This window comes from Octodon degus, unplaced genomic scaffold, assembly GCF_000260255.1.
Source record: "Octodon degus isolate 3935 unplaced genomic scaffold, OctDeg1.0 scaffold00069, whole genome shotgun sequence".
NCBI classification, from domain to species: Eukaryota; Metazoa; Chordata; class Mammalia; order Rodentia; family Octodontidae; genus Octodon; species Octodon degus.
The window spans coordinates 280,231-301,425 of record NW_004524645.1 but is presented as its reverse complement, the minus strand read 5'-3'; the positions used below and the strand labels follow the sequence as shown (position 1 = coordinate 301,425).

General features: G+C 42.1%; 1 protein-coding gene across 1 annotated transcript in view; it reads right to left on the bottom strand.

The window, feature by feature from the left end:
- Wwc3 (WWC family member 3) overlaps positions 1 to 21,195 on the bottom strand; it is a 116,110-nt gene that overhangs the window by 51,040 nt on the left and 43,875 nt on the right. The window contains exons 2-5 of the mRNA XM_004635023.3: positions 18,302 to 18,411; positions 15,078 to 15,281; positions 4,125 to 4,201; positions 3,043 to 3,122 (exon numbers count right to left, since the gene is read on the bottom strand). Coding sequence (XP_004635080.1) covers positions 3,043 to 3,122; positions 4,125 to 4,201; positions 15,078 to 15,281; positions 18,302 to 18,317 — 377 coding nt within the window. The 5' untranslated portion in view covers positions 18,318 to 18,411. The remainder of the gene's footprint in view (positions 1 to 3,042; positions 3,123 to 4,124; positions 4,202 to 15,077; positions 15,282 to 18,301; positions 18,412 to 21,195) is intronic.

Sequence of the window (21,195 nt, the reverse complement as noted above, 5' to 3'; positions counted from 1 at the left end):
TTACAAAGAGTTTTCGTTCTCAATGAATAATGTAAATTTGCAAGTTTATCTGACATTTTTTAAAATTTCATCACCTATGAAACTCAGGGAAAAACTACAAGATTGTTTTGCACTTACAAAGAATTTAAAGACAAGTGTAAATGCCCATGTTTCTCTTCTTCCTGCAAGGCTGGGTCACAGAACAAAATAGGCAGTGACAACCTGGCTTCAAAGGGAGATGAAACAATATACAGACTGAGCAAGCGCTCACTCCATGGGCAGCTCCTCGGAGCCAGGGAGCTGCCTGGCCCCTTGGTGGGTGCCCGGCTCAGTGCAGGGTGGGCCCCTCAGGACCAAGGCCAGATCCAATGCCTTTCCTATCACTGGGCCTCTTCAGGGGAGGGCAGACATCCCCAAGAGCTCTAGAAGGCAAGAGGTATGTCCTCTTGGCCAGGGGCAAGTTTACAATCACTACTCCCAAGTGTGGGATCATGCTAACAAAAACAGAAACAAAATGCAAAAACACTGGTCTTCTCTCTTCCAGGAGCACAACTCATACTCCATGTTGGCTGCAGGAAGAAAGTTATGCTTCTGTCTGTGTGGGCTCCTGCTGCCCTTCCCAAACACTGAAACAGAGGCCTCCTTCTCCTGTCCTCGATGACAACAATTCCAAGTCATGGACTTGTGCCCCACCAAGGTCAAGGGGGGCAGTTTTTTCGGTCAGCAGCACGTTTTCTTTTCTTGCTTACTCAGCCTTATCCTGACATTGCAATATAACCTTTGTCTTGAAATAAGGAAATACAGCAGCTCAGAATGATGCAGCAGGCAAAGGAGCAGGTAGGGAGCTCATAGACCCCATACAGAAGCCACAGGCAGCAGGAAAGTACAGGACATGACTTTTCTGAGAGGCTCACTGGGTACTGTGCAGCCTTAGACTCTTCCAAAAGCCCAGTTACCTTCCTCAGAGTTTCTCCAAGTGACAGTGTGACTGCAACTGGTAGCACACACAATGTTTCACATTACAATTACAATTGTCCACAACCACTGTGGACTGCTGACAGAAAGGAGGGAAACCAAACTCCAATTCAACTAGATGGGCAACTTTTGATGACCTAGCAAATCAAATTACTTCCTGGTTTTTAGCCGTCACTCATCTCTTTAACCAAAGTGGCATAGGATGACACAGCCACAACACATACAGAAGCATCCTAAAACATGTCAGGGTATACACAGGGGACGACAAAGTGGGTCAGTACACAGGGACCCACTGTATCAAGTGCATAAAATAAGCAACAAAACTAGCCACTGGTACTACAAAAGTGGATTAGTCTGCTGAAAATAAAAAGTAAAAATTCTGTACAAATGAGAGCTCATTAAAGAAATCTCAGACTGTAAATCAATGACACAGGAAAGTGCACACACACACAGGTTGCTTAGTAATAGTAGAAAAAACAAAAAGTGAATAATGACTTTAAAAGAAAGCAGAACACACTAAATATGTTAACAGGCTTATCAAAATCCACCTGCAGGGGGCATGGCAGTGTTTCTGAATAAATCATCACCTTGTAACAGCTGAGGGGGACAGTGCCAGAGAAAGCCAAGCCCCTCTATGCAGGACCCAGCTCACTTTTCCTTCATGTCTCCCCTGGTGCATGGATGATCTCAATGAAGAAGGAACACACAAAGCAATCCTGAGCCAGCCAAATCCTGGCTGATTAAGAAAGTCAAGGTTTGAAATGCCCAGTTCTTATCCTTTACAGAAGGCTGACATAATTATACTTTTCAAACACGTTCATTTATTACCTCACCATACACATTCCATGTTTGTCTTCTTTTCCCCTAGGGCTATGTTCAGACCTACTCCCTAATGGGACAGTATTTGGAGGTGGGGCCTTTTGGATACAGTTAAGTTTGGATGAAGTCATGAGGGCAGGATCCCCATGATGAGATTAGTATCTTGAAAAGTATCGGAGCTCTCTCTCTTGGCCATGTGTGGACACAGTGACAAGGTGATCATCTACAAGGAAGGAAGTGGGCACTCACCAGAAACAGACTCTTGGACTTTGAGCCTCCAGAATTGCAAAATAAATGTCTACTGTGGAAGCCACCCAGTCGATGCTATTCTGATACAGTGGTTCAAAAAGACCAAGATAATCACCACTTACAGATGAGAAAAACAGGCACAGAAAGTGTGAGGCACATGCCCAAGTCTAGTCAATGAAGCCTCACCCTATAGAAAGAGAGAAGAACCCCCAGCCAATGAGCTTATGACCAACACTATCACCACTTATAAAATAACAACTTTTGCTCATATAACTTCGGGTTTACTAGAGCTCATTAATTATAAAAAAATCCATCCTTAAGCTCATAGCAGGGATAAAGTTCTAACTGTAAAGATGTGAATGGGTCCTCTAGACAAGACTATAAAAGAGCGCTTCCTACAGTGATGGAAATTTATTGCTGATGCTGCCCTCTAATAGGCCACTGGCACAGGGCTTCTCAACTGGTGACCTTGAAATTTCTCAAGACATTGTCAGCTGTCATAACTAGAGGTTGGATGCTACTGGCAGTTAGGAGGTTGAGTCCAGGGATGCTGCTTGACATCAGGAGGATGATCCCCACAAAGAGTTACCTGGTCCAAAATGTCACTAGAGCCATGGTGGAGAAAATGTATACCAGCCATGTGTCACTTCAGATATGGCTACTGAAATTGAGGAAACAAATTCAATTGTTTTAGTTTAATTTAAACTTCCAATTTTATTTTTTTAAACTTTAATTTTAGAACAAAAAGTTTAAGAGAATAAAACTAACCAAACCCTGAATTTAAAGGTCATATGTGTATATGTAAATATAAAAATTAAACGTTTTATTTTCCAAGTATTTCAACTTAAAGTAATAAAGTTATCATCAAATAAAAGAGGCTTTGATGCTTAGGACTGGAAAATAATGAGCATGAATAAAGGCACAAACATGAAGGTTATAAAGCTTGTGGACACATGTCCAGGTACCAAGTAGGTCGGGACAGGAGGAAAACGCTCCCATTCACACATGTAGTCAACTTACTCTTGCAGGGTCTCCACGCCCTTTTCTTTGTACTGTAGCTCCTGCTTCATTTGGGCCAGCTCCCGTTTTAATCTGGAAAGCTAAACACAAATCACATGTTTTCTTTTCTAAAGAGAAACTACAAAGATTTTTACAGTTGTTACAGGTACTGTCATCTAAGACTCTACTTAGTTTGTAATACCATGAATTTCTGTCACACATGTCTAAAGCTACCAATCTGGCAGAATCACCTTGCTCTGATACAAAAATCCCCCAACTATTGCTGACAGTTCTCTACCCAGATGGTAGTAGCTGTGTTCTCATTCTAGGTAAGGATTTACACATTTTCTAGAAGTGTGGTCTTTAACTATCTGAAACTCAGTCACCAGGTGAGGTTCTTTGCACCGTTCTGAACCATTCCAGGCCCAAGTCAACGCTAAGGGGTGGGCCAGGGAGCCCGGACTCTTACAAAGCTCCCTACGTATTCTCCTTGGCTGGGCCAAAGTGTGAGCAGCAGCACAGTAAAAGGCACATTGTGGCCAGGGAACAAGCCGGCACAAGAGGAGGCATCCCTGCTGAGGTGCTTCTTGTGCTCTGTCAAAAATGTGACACAAATGTCCCCCTTTACAGGATACCAAAATAAGGATTTCAAGGGATAAAATAAGGAGATGCTTGAAGAATCCCAGCAACGTTAGGGAAGCAGCATCAGAACCCTCCAGTCAAACACTATTCAGAAGCCAGCCCTGAGGACAGGCTACCCAGCAGAGAAGGCAGCTGCCCCGCCGGCCCAAGGTCAAGGGCAGTGTCCAGCTACCGCGGGAAGCCTGCCTGGGAGACTGCGCCCTGACGACACCACAGCTTTCTGAATGACTAGTGAGTTCAGCCCCAGAAAACAGACATACTGCATATAAGCTACGTCTGGCCTGGTTTTAAAAATGGAACTTTTTCTTCTATTAAGAAAAAAGTAAAACAAAATGCAGTAATAATCCATGAAATTGAAACTCTTACTAAAATATGACTGTTAGGCACACTGATGTCCACAGAATGAACCAGATTAAGTAAAGTGACATACACACAGATGTCAAAACTCTCGTTTTACTCACCCTATCCCGACGACTTGCTATCTCTGCTTTAATTTGGTGTGGGTCATACTTTGTATTTGCTGAATATCCAGAAAAAGCTAAACAAAAGGAAAAATGTGTTATTTTATAATAGATCTTCTCAAATATTCAAATGCACATAATTGTGCACATTCCAAATCACAATTTTAAGTCTCAGGTTTACAAGTGGAAGCTAGCTCCTAAATAATTAAGCTTTCACAATCTCACCCCTGCTTCATGTTTGATTTTTGCTGGTGTCAGAATTTTCTACAATTTCATATAGGAAAACAAACAGCTGTAGGTAAACCAATTCTATTTTATGATAAATCAATTATTAGGGTTATAACAAAAAGAAAGGAAGAGATTATGATCTGGAAAACATGGCATGAACTCATTTTACTAACTCTGCCAACACGAGTCACTGAAGAATAGAACCAAAGGGTTAATTCTGGTTATACACAAACAATTTATCTACTTTCTCCACATTTGTTGTTCTCCAGAAGTATAATTTTTGACACTAGAAAGAAAATAACTGGGCTGGGGAGATAGCTCAGTGGCTTAAGTGCCTGCTTGGCAAGCACAAGGTCCTGAGTTCAATCCCTGGAACAACAACAAAAAACCCTAAGAATCAAATGGAAAAGCCAAGTTAACCTAGTGCCGTGTCCATCTGGCCGGCTCGAGGAAGGCTGTGCCCTCCGGACTGTTCCCAGAAGCTCGAGTGACCCACATTCTGTTCTAGCAGCCCGGTGATGGATGCTTAGCTAAACACACCGCACAGCTCTCATGGCTTCCTTCAGCAGTGCAACAGCACGCAGGACGTAAATGCCTCCTATAGCCACAGCATCATGAGTATGGATACCCAATCCCGGGTGTGAATAAGCCCCACCGAGCTGTTCATATGACTCGTGCACTGTCAATTTCTCTCCATGATCACAGTCGCAAAATCTTCCTGGTGTTTCGGCATCTGAAGCAGCCAATGGCTGTTTCTTATTCCTGCCACACCTTCCACGTATCTGCCTTTCGCACTATGAAAATGCAACTTCTCTTCTCTAGCTTGTCTTCATCTGTGAGTCACCCCCACAGTGTACCAACAGCTGCCCAGGTACTGTCCTTAACACACCTCCTATGATAATCCATCCACCGGGCTGCTACATTTTCTTTTATTCCTTTGATCCGGATGCCTCAGGCTAAGTGTCATATAGTTAACCTAGGTCCCTATAACTAGAAACTAATTCAAAATCCTTCCCTGACTTTCTACTGGAAAGGATGGCTCAAATATGTCAAGCAGCTTACACAGCAAGATTATTTAAAACTTCAATTAGAACCACATCCAAAGTTAATTTGGGCAGTTCATATCTCCCATTTTAAAAGCACTTCTATGGAAAATCTACTATTTAAACCAAATTCAGTCACAACTTCAAACAACTGAATATACTGGAAATAAATTCCTGGAGGAGCTAAATGTCTGCCAGCTTATCTCAAATTTTCTTATACTTAGAATCCTGATCTCTCAAAGCCAGGGAGTAAAATAAAAAGAGAATTCTTGGGCTGGAGCTGGAGCTCAGTGGTAGAGTACTTGTCTAGCATGCCCAAGAGCTTGTATTTAATCCCCAGAACCACCAAAAACAAAACCAAAAGCAGAATTCTTTTTTAGATGAGAATGCCTGTTTCCAAATCCTACAACTTCAACTCCAGCTGACTCATTGGATCCACTTAAGATTAGTAATGAAAGCAATACCTCAAGTAATACCGCCAAGCAGTTTACAAAATTACATAAAATCTCTATATTAAATTCCCAGGACTTAAGTCTCCTAGAACTGAACTTAAAGGTCTTGCACTTTGGTGGGAGGCAATGTGGAAAGGAGACAAGGGCTTGCTGACTCCTCCCTTAAATGTGTACTGAACTTGCCAATTTAGCAGGGAGACAAGCCAACAGCTATCACCTGGGACCTTTCTTATTAAGAATTGAAAGTAACCCTACCACAAAAGTTCAATAAAGTTAACTTCAATGTTAAACATCAGTAACAATATCTGGAAATCATCATCACTAAACTTCTTCTGTGTAATTTCACAGGGAATATTAGCAAAGACTTGAAACACACACAGCAGGTGCAGACGGCAGTGGACATCTACACAGCAATCAGTGGACAACCCCACACAGCCTCCGGAGGACTGTTTGGTGACAATGACTTGCCTTTTGCTCCAGCCTATGAGAATTAATCTTCTGTTATTTGCAGCTGAAATTATCCTACAAGGCAGGTTTTACTTATATGGATACCATTCATGTCACTTTTGCTATGGTCTCTAAAATTATAAAACTGTAGGCCTGGGACAAGAGGAAAGGCAACACAAGTACATAAGATTGTGAATACATTTTATCTCCTGATGCTAAGAATAGTTGTGAACATGGACATAACTTTTAATAAAATAGTTCAATTTATAAATAAAATTCTCAGCCCCTTAGATCTGCTGGTAAATCTAACAGACCCACTTATACCAATTATAGAACTCAACGAATAGCTCAAGACTCCAAACCCCCTTTTAAGCAGCATGCACTACACATTTATAAAAAGATCTTCCTCTGGTAAGCATGTCTCCAATCTCAAAGTTTATGATAAAGACAGACTTCCACCTCTAAGTTCTCTTCACTGTAGAAGAGTGGAGTGCGCAGAGTTATTAAATGGCTTAAGGAATCTGCTCAAACATGTAACACTGCTTTGAATGATACAAGGTTATAGCTTAGCTGGACCGTAACAATGTAAATTATTACACCTTGCTATCATAGGGTGCCTTTCACATTTATTTCACCCATTCTCATAATTTTTTTGTGAAAGGGAAATAATGATTGTTTTCTCACTTTATAAATTAAAATACTGAATTTGTAGTGATTGATCTGTAGTATGTTATCATTCGTGTCTAGAGCACAGACTCCTGAGAAATTCTCTCTCAGTAAAAACACGTGCTCTGTTACAACTTTCAGGATTGAGGCCTGCCAACTAATAACATGTGAAAAATACTTCAGAATCCTTTTCTTTTTCCCTGATGGCTGCAACATGTTTATATGATGGAAAACAAAAGGCTGATCAGACGGACTGTAGCCCTCATCCTAACCCAGACAGCAGACGAGAAACATCCTACAGCAAGGCACGGCTGGAAGACAGTCTTTGTGGGGTGGGCCTGGCACCTCATAAAGAATGCTGGCAGGACTGATAGCTGATAAGGTCAAGCTTCACCACCACCTGACTCAAGATTCCCGGGTGAGTCAGCACTTTCTCACTGGAGATAAGGTCGACTCTTTCTTAAGCACCCAAAGAAACTTTGAGTGTATGGCTCCCTGGAGTTGGGCCAACAAAGCCATATTCCTGCTGCTAGATGGGACATTCATAATCAAACCCAGTAGGTCTTCACTTGAAAATCACTGGGGGAGCTTTACAGACTCAAACAACAAAAATGCCTGGGCCTATCCAAAGCCAATTAAATCAAAATCCCTCAGAATGGAGTCCAGGCAGTAGTCATTTTTTCAAGGCCCTCCAGGAGATTCGAACTTGCAGCCAAGGCTGACCCGTGTGGACTATGGATAGGAAACATTTTCAGTAAAGGAAGAGATAACAAGTATGTTTGGTTCTGGGCCACACAGTCTGTCTCAAATACTCAATTCTTCTGTTTTAGCTGTCACAGAGGATCAGGGAGTAAATAGGCATGACTGTGTTCCAAGAAAACTTTATTTGTGAACAGCTGCCCTCAATAGGACACAGCCCACAGGCCTGACACAGTCTGCAAACTTGTGGCTCAGGACTACAATTCTACCCCATGCAGGAACTTCTTTCAAAAGATACTGCACATAACGATACAGTTCATTTGAATGTAGGCAGAGGCTCAAGTTTATCAAGAATGGAGGAATAACTTCGGAAGAAAAGTTTCTGAGATAGTAATGCATTTGGTGTTAAAAGGGGGGCAAACAGAAGGATATGTTGCAATTTAAAAGGAAGGAAAATCTCCACAAAATAGAGCTGTCAAAAAACTACTGGGTGTGTCGCTGAGAAAAAGAGTGCACTGTATAACAGTTATCCCAGTGTTCTACATACAGAGCATAAAACAAAAACAGGCACCAGGGAATGATCTCAGAGGCTCATGGAAATAAAGTACAGTAGGCATCTTGGTTCCTGGAGACATATGTGCGCTAATCCAGCAAAGCATCTGAATTTGTTTTGGTCAGGAACAAAAAAGGTCAAGGCTTGGATATTCTTAGATACCAGATGGCCCAACACTGACACAAAATCTTTCCTCTCCAGTGAATGGAGTTTTATTCCGGTGATTTTCATAGCTCAGGGGAAAATCTGTGAAGGGTGTGGGCCAGACACACTTCCCATCCTCCAGCCCTGCCAGTGAGTTCCTCTGTTCTCCACTATTGCCTCACTTGTCCTTATAATCAGCCTGTAAATTATATTGTCAGCCTTTAGTATATATCAACATCAGGTGCTAAGTATTTATCAAAAATAGATGACCCTTTTAGGATCTTACCTACATCATGAGAAAGCGAAGAAGTAAAAAGTTCTCTGCCTTTCATTTGCCCTGTTATTGTTGCATAATTGCCAGACAACTTGCAAAGTAGAACTGGTCTTTATTTTCAGATATTACTTAGAAATAGATTTCCAAGCAGCAGGGGGCAACATGTGTCTCAGAAGCTAAACTGGGTTCTGAGGTTGCATTTTGTTCCTTCTTGTCATTTTGTGTAGCACTGTCTTCTGACCTTTGTTGTAGATCTTCGTTGTAGTTATAACCTTAGCAAGTACTCAAGTTCAGGTGCAGATCGGGCTTGGGCTAGGACTGGGTCTGGGGGTTCCCAGAACGCAGCAGAAATTCCTACTCAGCGGGCAGGGTGGGGGAGGTGCTGCGAAGTGGTGGGGGGCGTCCCAAGGGGGTGGAAGAGGGTCTCACCCACGCTGCACCTGGGCTGGGACCAGTAGTTGTCTTCTGGATGGTTAACAACCTAAGTTTGCAGACCAAAATTAGAGAAAAAGGAGGGCTGCAAGGAAAGCCAACATTTTGGCCCTAGCCTTCCAAGGTCAATTAAGACTCAGGACATATGAGAACTTGTACTGTAACGTCATATAACTCAGTAGTGTCCCAAATTTTCTGATCAAGGAGATGATGGAGCCAAAGAGGAAAGTGATCGATGATGTAGAGTGTGCCTAAGGAGAGTCACATGGAGAGAAAACATTCTCTCAGGCTTTCACAGAGAGCACATTGGCCAAGCAATGGCCGTGTCATCCACATGGCTGACACTGACAAAGGTTCTACAATCTGAGGTACAGGATCTCAGGATAAATCCTGAGGGGATTTCACTGACCTTATCAGACACAAAAGCTACAACTCTTCTTGCATAGGTCCTGCTTTACCTTGGTCTTAACCACCCAGTAGAAAAGTATAGAAATGAAATATAGGAAGTAAAGCCATGCTGTTATGTTGAGCTGTAGGGGACTCAGGTCAACAATTTCTGACATTGACAGTGAAGCAGAAGATCCAATACTATTATGGACTACTGAACTCTTTTAGATTATTTTGCTGAGTTAACACACCTATAATATTCAAATAACAGGACTTAACAAAAAAAGGGTATACAGATGAATGTCCATTTTGTATCTGTGTATTCAAAGTGGTTAGGATAGATGTATAGTGACATTCTCTTAATGAATAGAGTGGTTGTTCTAATGGTGTTTATAGATAGGATATCATGTCTGCATCTTGTACAGCAATTAACCACTAATGTATGCAATGTGTTAATTATTGAAACTGTCCTACCAATTTGATTTGAAACTGTCTCATTGCTATTTGTTTACCAATAAAATTATGGAAAAAAAATTAAAAAAAGAAGCCAAACTGGTTCTTCCAGGCTGCCTCTTCTCAGGACCAGCAAACAGATCTGAGTTAAAATCCAAGTTCTATCACTTAATGACTGGGCATATAGCCTTGAGGAGCTCAGTTACCCAACCTGGTATTCAGCTTCTTAAGAGAACTAGGAAGACCACAGCCTGTACTTCTCAGAGTGGCAATGCACAATGTAGATGAAATGCTAGCTTACTGAATAACTATTTTCTTTCCCTTCAAGTTATTACCAGTGGGGCAGGCCAAATAGCTCAGTGGATTAAAGCACCTGTTTAGGCAGACACAGCAGCTGGGGTTCGATCCCTGGTGAGCTGTGCCAGCCATGATGGCACGCCCCTGTAATCCCAGTGCTTGGGAGTCTGAAAACAGGAGGATCACTACGAGTCCAATCTATGCAATGAGACCCTGTAGACCCTTACTAAAAAAAGGAGGGCCAGGGAGATGGCTCAGTGAAATAAGCGCTTCCCTGGCAAGCGCAAGGGCATGAGTTCAATCCCCAGTTCTGCCATAAATAAATAAATAAATAAATAGGGGGCCAGGGAGATGGTTCAGTGGAATAAGCGCTTCCCTGGCAAGCGCAAGGGCCTGAGTTCAATCCCCGGTTCCTCCAAAAAATAAAAAAGTTATCACCAATCAAAGAAGTAATGGCAAGTAAAGTGAGATGATATTTAGTTCCCAGTATCAGAACAAGGAGGCACCTCCCAGTTTTAGAGATGAGCTGGCACTGAGGGAGATCTTGGGGCCGTGAGTCCCATGTGGCTGACTAGAGCTAGGTGCACTTGGATACAGTCACAACGAGCTCCAAATGTGGGCCCAGCCCCTCTGGCATGGCTCTATGGGCCATCTGGGAGACAGATCATAGCAATTCAAGCCAACAGGATCACTGCACTGAACTTTACCCTGTGGTCAGAAAGAATGCATTTGAGTCACAACTAGCAGGGTTTTCCTCATTGTAATCAGCAGTTCAGGTTAAATAGCAGACTGAAAGAGCCTGGTGGAAACCCTAGGGACGGCAGCAACCTGATAAACCACTTGGATTAACTTCTAGATTCCACTCATAGTTGACTTTTTCTCTGGTGAGCTGAGAGGCCCCAGGAAGCTTCACTGGCATCTCCAGCTCTTTCATGAAAACAGGCAGGTCCCACTCAGGCCTCCAAGACATCTTCCCACGTGGAGTAACAGACCATGTATACACCAAGACTCTGAGCAAGGGAATCTGACAAGCATACTTCAATGTCAATACCGCAGAGTCACCATCTTCCGCTACCGAGACAGACAGTACTTCAAAGAGAGCATCTTGTATGCTTCTTTTTAGCAGCCATTAATAAAATTTCACAGGCTACAGGAAGGAATATGACCAAGCTTAATTCCTTATTTGACTAAATGTCAGAAGAGGGGCGCAAAAACTAATCTTGACTATCCCAGCTCCACAGGTCTCTAAGTACTGAACAACCGGACCTGACAGGCTCTGCACAACACTGGAGCTTCCTTTGCTCCAGCTTAAGGTAGGTACTCCAAGGGTCCCCGTATCTGTGTCTTTAAAGGCATCCAATCCAGAATCCCCATGCATGGTAGAGCTAGAGAGCTAGCTGCATTGGCAGTAACCAGTACATAGCACACACCTTCACCTGGCCGAAGTTTTCTTTTCAAACATTGGCAAGAAACTTCCTGCCAAGTTTCTCTGATACATATTTCTTCCATTCCACCCTTGAAAGACTGACTTGAGAGCCTCTTTAGGAACCTCATGAAATCCTACCATAGAACAGATAAAGTACCTCAGGGTTACTGGAAACATTATTAGGTTGAACCTTAAGAAGCTGCCAATATTTAGTCTTTCCTGAACTACAAAAATGGCATTTTCTATGGTTTAACCTTGCTTCTGGAAAGTAGATTTGTAAAACATTTAAAATTGCTAACCTGGGCCAGGGAGATGGCTCAGTGGAATATGCACTTCCCTGGCAAGCGCAAGGGCCTGAGTTCAATCCCCAGTTCCGAAAAAAAAAAAAAAAAATTTGCTAACCTGGGGCCAGGGAGATAGCTCAGTAGAGTAACTGCCTGCCTGCCAAGTACAGGGTCCTAGGTTCAATCCCCAGTACCACAAATAAAATAAAATAAAATAAAATAAAATAAAATAAAACCACTAACTATACGACCTTAGGGCCAGTTATAAGCCAATGTTTCCATTAGGTATAACCTTGAGGCACCCAGTCCATAGGCTTCTGATCCTATGAGATCACCATGAGAGACCACATATGCATCTCTAAAATAAGTCATCTCAATAGGTTTCAATAGATCAAAATCTTACTGAGTATAGTCTCTCACCAAAAGGAATTAATTTCTAAATAATAACAACATGGCATCTTTTAAAATTCCCAACAATTTCTAGAGAACACATAGAACAAAAAGTGCATGCCAAGGGACTTGAGACAATGTTTTGAACTGAATGAAAATGAAAATAAAGCACATCAAAGATTTTAGAATACAGTTAAAGAGAAGAATTTGTACCCTTAAAGACTGAAAAAAAAAAAAGAAAGGTCTAAAGTCAGTGACCTAGGTTTCTACTTTATAAAGCTAGAAAAGTGGAAACAAAGTCAAGACAAACTAAATGGAAGGAAGACAGTAAAGAAAAAAATCAACCCAGGGGGCAGGGGTTTGATCCTGGCCTGCTGTGCTGGCCCCACCCCTGGGGCACGCTGGGAGAGCAACTGAGACTGGGCATGGTGGCACACACCTGTAATCCCAGTGCTTGGGAGGCTGAAAACAGGAGTCTGATCTCTGTAGCGAGACCCTGTAGATCCTGTACTAAATACATTAAAAATAAAAAAATAAAAATAAAAATCAATGTTGTAGAAAACAAACAAGAAATAGGAGGAAAAAGCAAAACTCTAAAGCCAGTTCATTGTAAAGACAAATAAAATTGAACAAAGTTTACCTAGACTGATTACAAAGAGAAAAAGACATAAATTGTTGCCATCAGACATGAAAGAGAAGGACATTACCTCAGAATCCACAGACATCAAAAGGACAGCAAAGGGACTCTACGAACTTTATACACTGGACAGCTCAGCTCACCACTTGGCAAACTTCCCACGGGCCAAATCCGGCTGTTACCTGCACTTATGCTTTTATTGGAACATATCCAGATACACTCATTTACATGTTGTCTCTATTTCTGCATGAAAATAACAGGACTGAGTAGGTGGGCCTGAAATTAAATGACCCAGAAAATCCAAACTATCCTTTAAAGCAAAGTTTTCTGACTTTTGGATTACATAAAATAGAAAAATACTTTGAATTATACATATATAAAAAATGATTCAAATAGAAATTAAAAACCTGAATAGCCCTTTATCTATTACAGGTATTAAACCTGTAGTTGAAAACATTCCCATAAAGAATTACAGGTCCTCGTGGTTTTTCTGGTGAGTTATATTAAATAGTTAAGAAACCACTCAGAGCAATCTCACATGAAGTCTTCTAGCAAAAAGGAGGGAAGACTACACAATTCATTCTGAAAGGTCAGGATTAGGCTGATACCAAAATCATAGAAAGACATTATAAGAAAACTGGAGAGAAGAAAACAGCCTCTAAAACTCAGCACTGAGCTGACCCTATCACCTTATGATGGAAGTTCTAAAAAACAACTTAGTATGAACCAATATTTCTATAGACCAAAAGATAAGATGACTTGGAATTAACACCATTATATCTTGAGTCCCCTCTGTTCCCTCAAGGTACATGCTAATAGAAATATCTTAAATTCTCATTACAGAGGCAAAACTGCACTACTGTCCACAGCTTGTATGCCTTTTCATCTTCAATAATAGCTGCAATAAAAAGCCCAAGACACATGGCCCTTTAGCCTTAAATCCATTCTGACTTGAAACACAAAATAAAGCATAATCATATTTCTAATGCTTTATCATTAAAGCCAAATACCTGGCAACATGGTAGTATGCCACAAGTAGGTCCTCCTATGTCTCAAATATACATACATTTTGATAAAATAAAATTCAGCAGTCCCAACTTTATATAGTCTTTCCGAATTCACTGGTGCCAAGGACAGTGGCAGGAAGCCATGTGCACCTATGGTGGGCTACTGAGTGTGACCACTCTGTTAGGAGTTGACTCAACCAGCAACTGTGTCAGTAGCAAAAAGGCTTTGGGTGCATTTTTTTTTTTTTTTTGTATTTAGGACAGGGTGTACAGGGTCTCAGTGCATAGATCAGACTCATAGTGATCCTCCTGTTTACAGCCTCTCAAGAGCTGAAATTACAGGGGCACACCACCACACCCACTCTCAATCGCCATCCCAGAGCGCCCCCGGGGTGGGACCATCACGGCAGGCCTGGGGATCGAACTCCCAGCCCCTGCGTCTGCCTAAGCAGGTGCTTTAATCCGCTGAGCTATTTGGCCAGCCCTAGGCTTTCGGTTCTGAGACAGGATTTGGCTCCCTCCACATCTGAGCACCTGCTAAGTACCAATGAAATAGGGAGCCACCTCAGACAGCCTCAGAAATGATGGCAAAGTTCCTTTGGAGAAGAGTATCACCTTACTTTTAGGTCAGAGACTCTGCCAGTTTTCTGAGTTATACTAGGTTTCTCCTTCTTCAGTGTACTGGCCAGGAAAACCTAAAAAACAAGGCCTCTACAGAGACACAGTAGGTGCCCGTAACTGAGAAACCCATTATGCTGGCTTCCCAAGAGATCGGCTAAGACATGCAGCATTAACTGCAGTGACCTCTGAGTGAAGCCCTCTTCAACACTGGCAGTCATGAGAAAAGAGGTTGTTTCGTATCACAACCTGATACTGTCATTTGCTTATTTGATTTTTACTATCTGTCTTAAGATAAGCCCCATGAGGGCAAGGACCCTTCCTCTGTTTGTTACCACCACTTTCTGGTGTCTGGGAACAACTCTGTCAGTCACCACCATATCCCGGGGTCTGGGCACAGAGGAGGCACTTGGTGCATGACTGGAACCTTCACAAAGCTGTCTCGGCTATTCACAGACAATCTAGCAGAGGTAAGCATGAACATCAAGCGTATTCACTGAGGACGAGTTAACTCACAGCTGGCATATGAGCGGTTGTCTTCCTCACACAGTGTGTGCAGCTGCTGGTATTCTTCCTGAGCCAGCTCCAGCCGCTGCTGCTTGATCTGGTAGATTTCTTTCTTGGCATTGAGAGCCTCCTGGGCTACAATCAAATACTCCTTCAACATCCGCTCCTGCTCTCGTCGCCACTGTTCTCTTGGATCCTCAATCTGGGTGAGCTCTGAGATGAGAAAGGTAAGAACACAAGCTGACTTAAGGGAAAAATCTATAGGCTGATCAACAGGCAACAGTCACATTGCTGTTCAATACAAAAATGAACTACCTGCTAGGACACCCAATATGGAAAAGTCTACACATAATGAGACTTTCTAATGTTTGCCTATTTATCTATCCATAGTTGACACAAGAAGAAAGCTACAGATATAAATAATTCACTGCGGGAGGAAGACAACATAAGGGCATTTGTATAGCATAAAGAGCACATTACAAGTGGACACTGAAGGAAATTAATCCAAATGAATTTGGCCCTGTCAAACTAATGTCTGTTTACAATGTTCTCCCTGAGCTCTTCATTATAGGGTAATAGAGGTGCTACCATCCCCCTGGTGCAGCTAGCTCCTCTTCTTTTCCCTTCTCGAAGATTCATCACTAAGTTCCTAATCTCCTTCTGCCCATGGTCCCCTGTGCCCACCTTGATTCTCTCTCAGGAGGGCCCATGCATTCACACACCACCCTCTCACAGCACCCAAAACAAAAGCAGGCCAAACAATGACAGCATGCGCTGCTGGCCTTCTGCCTTTCCCAGTCATCTTGGGACCCCAACCTGACTCTCGTCCACAAAGAACTCCTGCTCTTCCCCTTTAGGCTACTGCAAAGGTCACTGAAAATTAGCAATTCCTGCCACTGCCTATAATCCTGGCTGATGACTTGTCCACTCTCCTGTCTCCCCTTAGTGCAATGAGACCCACTGCGCTGCCCACAAGCGGCCTGGTTTCTGTCTCGAGCCACCAGGGCCATTCCTTACGCAATCCCAAACATCACCTTCCCAGCCTGATGCACGCTTTCATGTAGGAACCTCTCCTACAGAACAAAGTCCAGTTACCCCAGCATGATAGGAGTCCTCAAACTCACATGTCCACTTCATCTCTATTTTCTGACCTTGTCCTCATAAATAGCCTCTTTCGGGTCCTGCCCATTAGCTCAGTTGTTTAAGTGCCTGCTTAAACAAAGCACTCAAGCTCATAATGCTGTGGTTCGAACCCATATACTCACGCCAAACCAGAAATGCCCTAAAGGCATCTTCTAGCTGCCAAAATAAATAAATAAATAAATAGCCTCTTTCCCAAGGCCCCAGATTCCCCTATTAGGCTCATCTCTACCCTTATGTTGCCTCTGTCTTATTCTGCCCACCAGGAGAGACCACTGCCTTCCTTCCAGCACTCACTACAAAGCTACTTCTAGTTCAAACCTTCTCTGGCCCTCCAAGCACTGCCACTCTTACCACCTGACACATGCACATGACTGTTTTAATAGATTTTTGCTTTCTCTGTAAACTATAAGTCCTAGACAGCAGGGCTACACCCTCAACTGTCTTTATATCCTTAGTAGCATTTGCTTGTCTATGGAAGGAAAGGTTATCAGGCCATAAAAAGAATGAAGCACAGACCCCTGCTACGACACTGAGGAACCTTGAAAATATTTATGTTCAGTGAAGGAAAGAAGCCACAAAAGGCAATTCTATGCCTATGAAATGTTGTGATCATATAAGATCTCAGGGACAGACTGATCACTACTAGAGCAGGAATTCTTTGTAGACGAGAATCAGGCTGGAATCCCATGGTGACCAGGAAATGAGGAGTGACTGTTTCATAAGGATGAATTTCCTTTTGGGGATGATGAAAGTGGTTTGGAACTAGATAAAGGTGGTGGCTGCACAGCATTGTGAATGCACCAAAGGCTACTGTTCACTTTTAAATGGTTTATTTTATGATCTGTGCATTTTACCTGAAAATGCTTAGATATGTAAATTTTATGTTAAATTTATTTTAATATCGACACTCAGGCTAAATGTTCCAATGTAAGTTTTCCCTTGGAAGCACCGGGTAGATAGCCCCTACTCAGCCTTGTACACTGCTGCCTGAGGCTCTTAGCTTCCTTGTCAGACCTTAAATGCTCACAGAGCAGAACAGAAAGCCAAACATCAGAGTGTGGCCTCAGCTTCTAAGTTCAGATTTAGTGGGCCTGGGATGGGACAAGCAGAACTTCTTTAACTGCCCGGATGTTCCATATGTTTATTCAGCTGGGAGACCCAATGCAGCTGCCAACCATCAGGGTTCACACTGTTCCAGTGCCCTGGAGGGTCTTGGAAACCTCAAAGGCTATCAACATAGGGACCCTCTGGTCCCTGCATATTTGACCTGCATAGTTACAATTTTACTATTCAATTCCTCTGATTGTGTGCTTTAAAGAGTTTTATCGCTGTGCAGTCAAAAGTTGGGGTCCCAGAAGGTCTTCAAAGAAGATGGTATGACCCCAGGGCTGCTGTGTTCACCCACCATCCCTCACTCATGTGCTAGGTCATCCCTTATGCTCTAGGCAACTACAAGAAAGTCACTGGCAATTATTTGCTTTTTAGGTTCATGCCTACTTCTAGTGTGGCAAACCCTGGAGGGGTGACATTAAGTCTTAACTTCCTGTCTCCAGTATCGAGAGTCCCTAGGGGACAAAATCATCCCAGATTGAGAACCAGTGTCTCACAGTTCTATAAAAGATACTGGTAAGGTCAGCGATCTATCACCTTCTCTCCATATACTCATAAACACAAGCACACAGATCAAAAAGCTTGGTGTGTTAAACATACAAGACAAAATGAAATTAAGGTAACCTCTTAGGCACTTACTAGTCCAAGAACACCTAAGGGCTGTTTTACATTCAAAAGTCTTTTAATCATGAGAAGTATTTTTGTTTCAGACTGCCTGGGCAATTAGTTCCTTGTATTAAATATTATAACTGCATTAAATGTATTCAAGTAGTCTTCAAATGAGGTACAATTACATACTGTAACTGCTTCATCCAGTGAGAATCAACTAATGAGAATTGTACATTAGATGGAGAAAATCCTTTTTAATGTTGCATTGGACAGTAACAATTATTTGCTTTACAAAACAAGGTTTTAGCACTCTGAGATTCAACCTGAAAATTCACTGACAAGTACTGATGTAAACATTGTATTCTACTTACTATTTATGTGGTCCATATAATAAATTCCAATTTGTTTATCATATACAGTCTCCCATCCTAAAGGAAGTTCATCTCCAACACAATCAGCAAAGGTCAATGGCTTTGTTATCCTGCAAAATAAAATGGTGAAAACAAATTTGAAAATTAGGTCAGTTTTGTACAATTTTGCTGATTCTGATGCAAATTAAAACAACACTGAGATTCCATCTCACAGGTAAAGTGTGGCTATTATCAAGAAACAACCAATAACAAATGCTGGAGGGGCTGTGGGGGTTGGGGGGGGGAAGGAACCCTTCTCCATTGTTGGTGGGAATGCAGACTGGTGCGACTACTGTGGAAATCAGTGTGGACTTCTCAGAACCCTGGGATTAGAGGTCCCATTTGACCCAGCTATTCCCCTTCTGGATATCTTCCCAGAAGAATTAAAAACATCATACCACAGCGATAATTTTTGCTGACTGGAGACTCTAGACTTAAGTCTTAATACAAAATTACACATCATCTTATCTGACTACCTTTGCCCCAACTATTTAGTTAGAAAATTAATTCACCAGCTTTGCCTAAATAATAACTATATTAGTACACTCACAATTAAGAGCCTATCTCACAGTATATTTTAAATACCAGAGAAAACAGATATTGATAGTTACCAACAAAACAGGTAAAGCAAGCATCTTCTTCCACCATTATGTTTAATGAGACAATGACTCTGGAATGCAGCTTTTCCAGAGCAGGAACCAGTGCTCTGTTCCTTCTCTCTGAGAAGCGTTCTCCTTTACAACTTTCAGTTTCCTTACAGTGCACATGAAAATCTGCTGAAGTTGTACAAAATGTACCTATAGTATTTTCATCTACCAGAGACCACAAATTAATGAATCAGCTATCAGCCACTGACCAAACAGAAAAGGCCAGGCTAGGCAACAATACAATGAGACACCGTCTGAATACTTCCTGTTTTCTTTACACAATAAGAATCAGAAATTTCAAAGGGTCCTTTTTGTTTTTCTAGAGAAAAACATCAAAGGCACAATGTCTACAAACACCTCTCTTTGGGGAAAATCTGATGAAGGAAACCTTGGCTTGGTAGGAGATTCAAAAAGAAAAGGGTTTTCCATGGATTGAAGCAGAGCTTCCCCCTCCCCCATCCCTGTGATCACGTTGATTGACAAGACAGTTTTAGGGCAGCAGCTGTTATATAAAAGGGGCGCACCTATAATTGTCTGAGTCTGGGCAGCTATCTCTTTGGTTGTCTCTATAAATGCACACTGACTGGTATGCATGGGAATCCGATAACCTAAATTTCACAAGCTCAACCCTCCCACTTCTTCTGTTCAAGTCCCTAGCCCCAGGAAAATGAGACATCACAAGCGCAGCCGGGCCCATGAGACCAGGATGAATTCTGAACATGTGATTTCCCAAAACTGGTTGGACCACAAGGTTATCTCTCCCAGTAGTGTTGAGAAATTGATAAACACTATCAGAACAAGGCTGATTTTAATCTTCATTTTAAATATATGCTTTTAAGAAGTTAAGAGTCAATATAAAAACAAATGCAGAGAAGGTAAGACAGGCTGTGGACATCCTCCCAAGGATGACACACTCACAAAAAAACACATCATAAGATGAACCTATTGCACACTGTCCCATCCAGCAACACTGGCATCTGTGGCAAAATCCTTTACTAGCCAGAGTGGTGTGATGGTGGCATGGTTCCAAGTCAAGCAGGTAGTGGCAGGGTATTGTACATGACTTAGAACCTGAATGGGACCAAACCACAGCAAAAGCAATCCTACTATAACACACAGTGAGTCCTGACTATACCTGCTATCCAAGCACGAAAAATACCATGAACAAGCCTTGAGAAAAATGTCCAAATATAAGCACATTTTAAGAATATTTACATATATGATCTCATTTAACAGAGGTGAGAAACCCATCCTTAAGCACTGCAGAACCTAATTAACTTACTCTACAATTCGGAAGTGCTATAAGTTATAAGTTCTCATCTTTCAATTTTCCTTATAAAAACCCCAGGTTACTATAAAGACTTCCATACTCCTTGCTTCAAAATTAAATCAAGCAATACTTCTACTATTTTGTTACATTTCAGCTTGGCTTCATGTAGAAGCTCTGTGTCCATGATTCTACTGCCTTTCTGAACAAAACATGGAGCTTGTATGGTCACACACAGAATATGGCCTCAAATCACGCCAAGAAGTTACACCTCTTAAGAGCCAGCTAATGCAAAGGTCAAGATCTCCACAACCACAGAAAAATGATCAAGTTCTTGCAGACGGTCTGGGAAGTCCAGAGCGCTTACCTGGTTCTCCTGAACCACAAGCTCTGGAAGAAACCAGCAACGATATTGCAAGGAACTCAGACAGCCCTGTGCAGAGGTCCATGGATATGGATTCTCTAACCTGTCCAGCCTTCAGATGATTGCAGCTCCAGCCAGCATCTTTACCACATCAGAGCCCAAGAGGGAGCTGGGGCTGCCCACCTAACCTCTTCCAAATTCTTGTGCCATACAAATCATATGACATAATGCTGTCATTTGAAGCCACAAAATTTCGGGGTAAAGCAACAGAGAACTAATCCCCAAGCCTTGACATCCCTTTACAACGCATCTGATGCTACAGCAAATATTTGTCGTTAGGACCCAGGCTGTCATATATAAGCAGGTAGTGAAATGCTCAGTGAATTTTTAGTACTATTCAAGAACATTAAAACAAACATCTAGGACTGGGGAGAGAGCTCAGCAGCATAAGCACCTACCTGGCAATCAGAACGTCTTGAGTTCAATCTCCAGTACCGCAAAAAAAAAAAAAAAAATCTACATCACTCTTCTGTCTAAGATTGGCAAATCCTTATGATGTCCAGATAGTTGTTGTTTT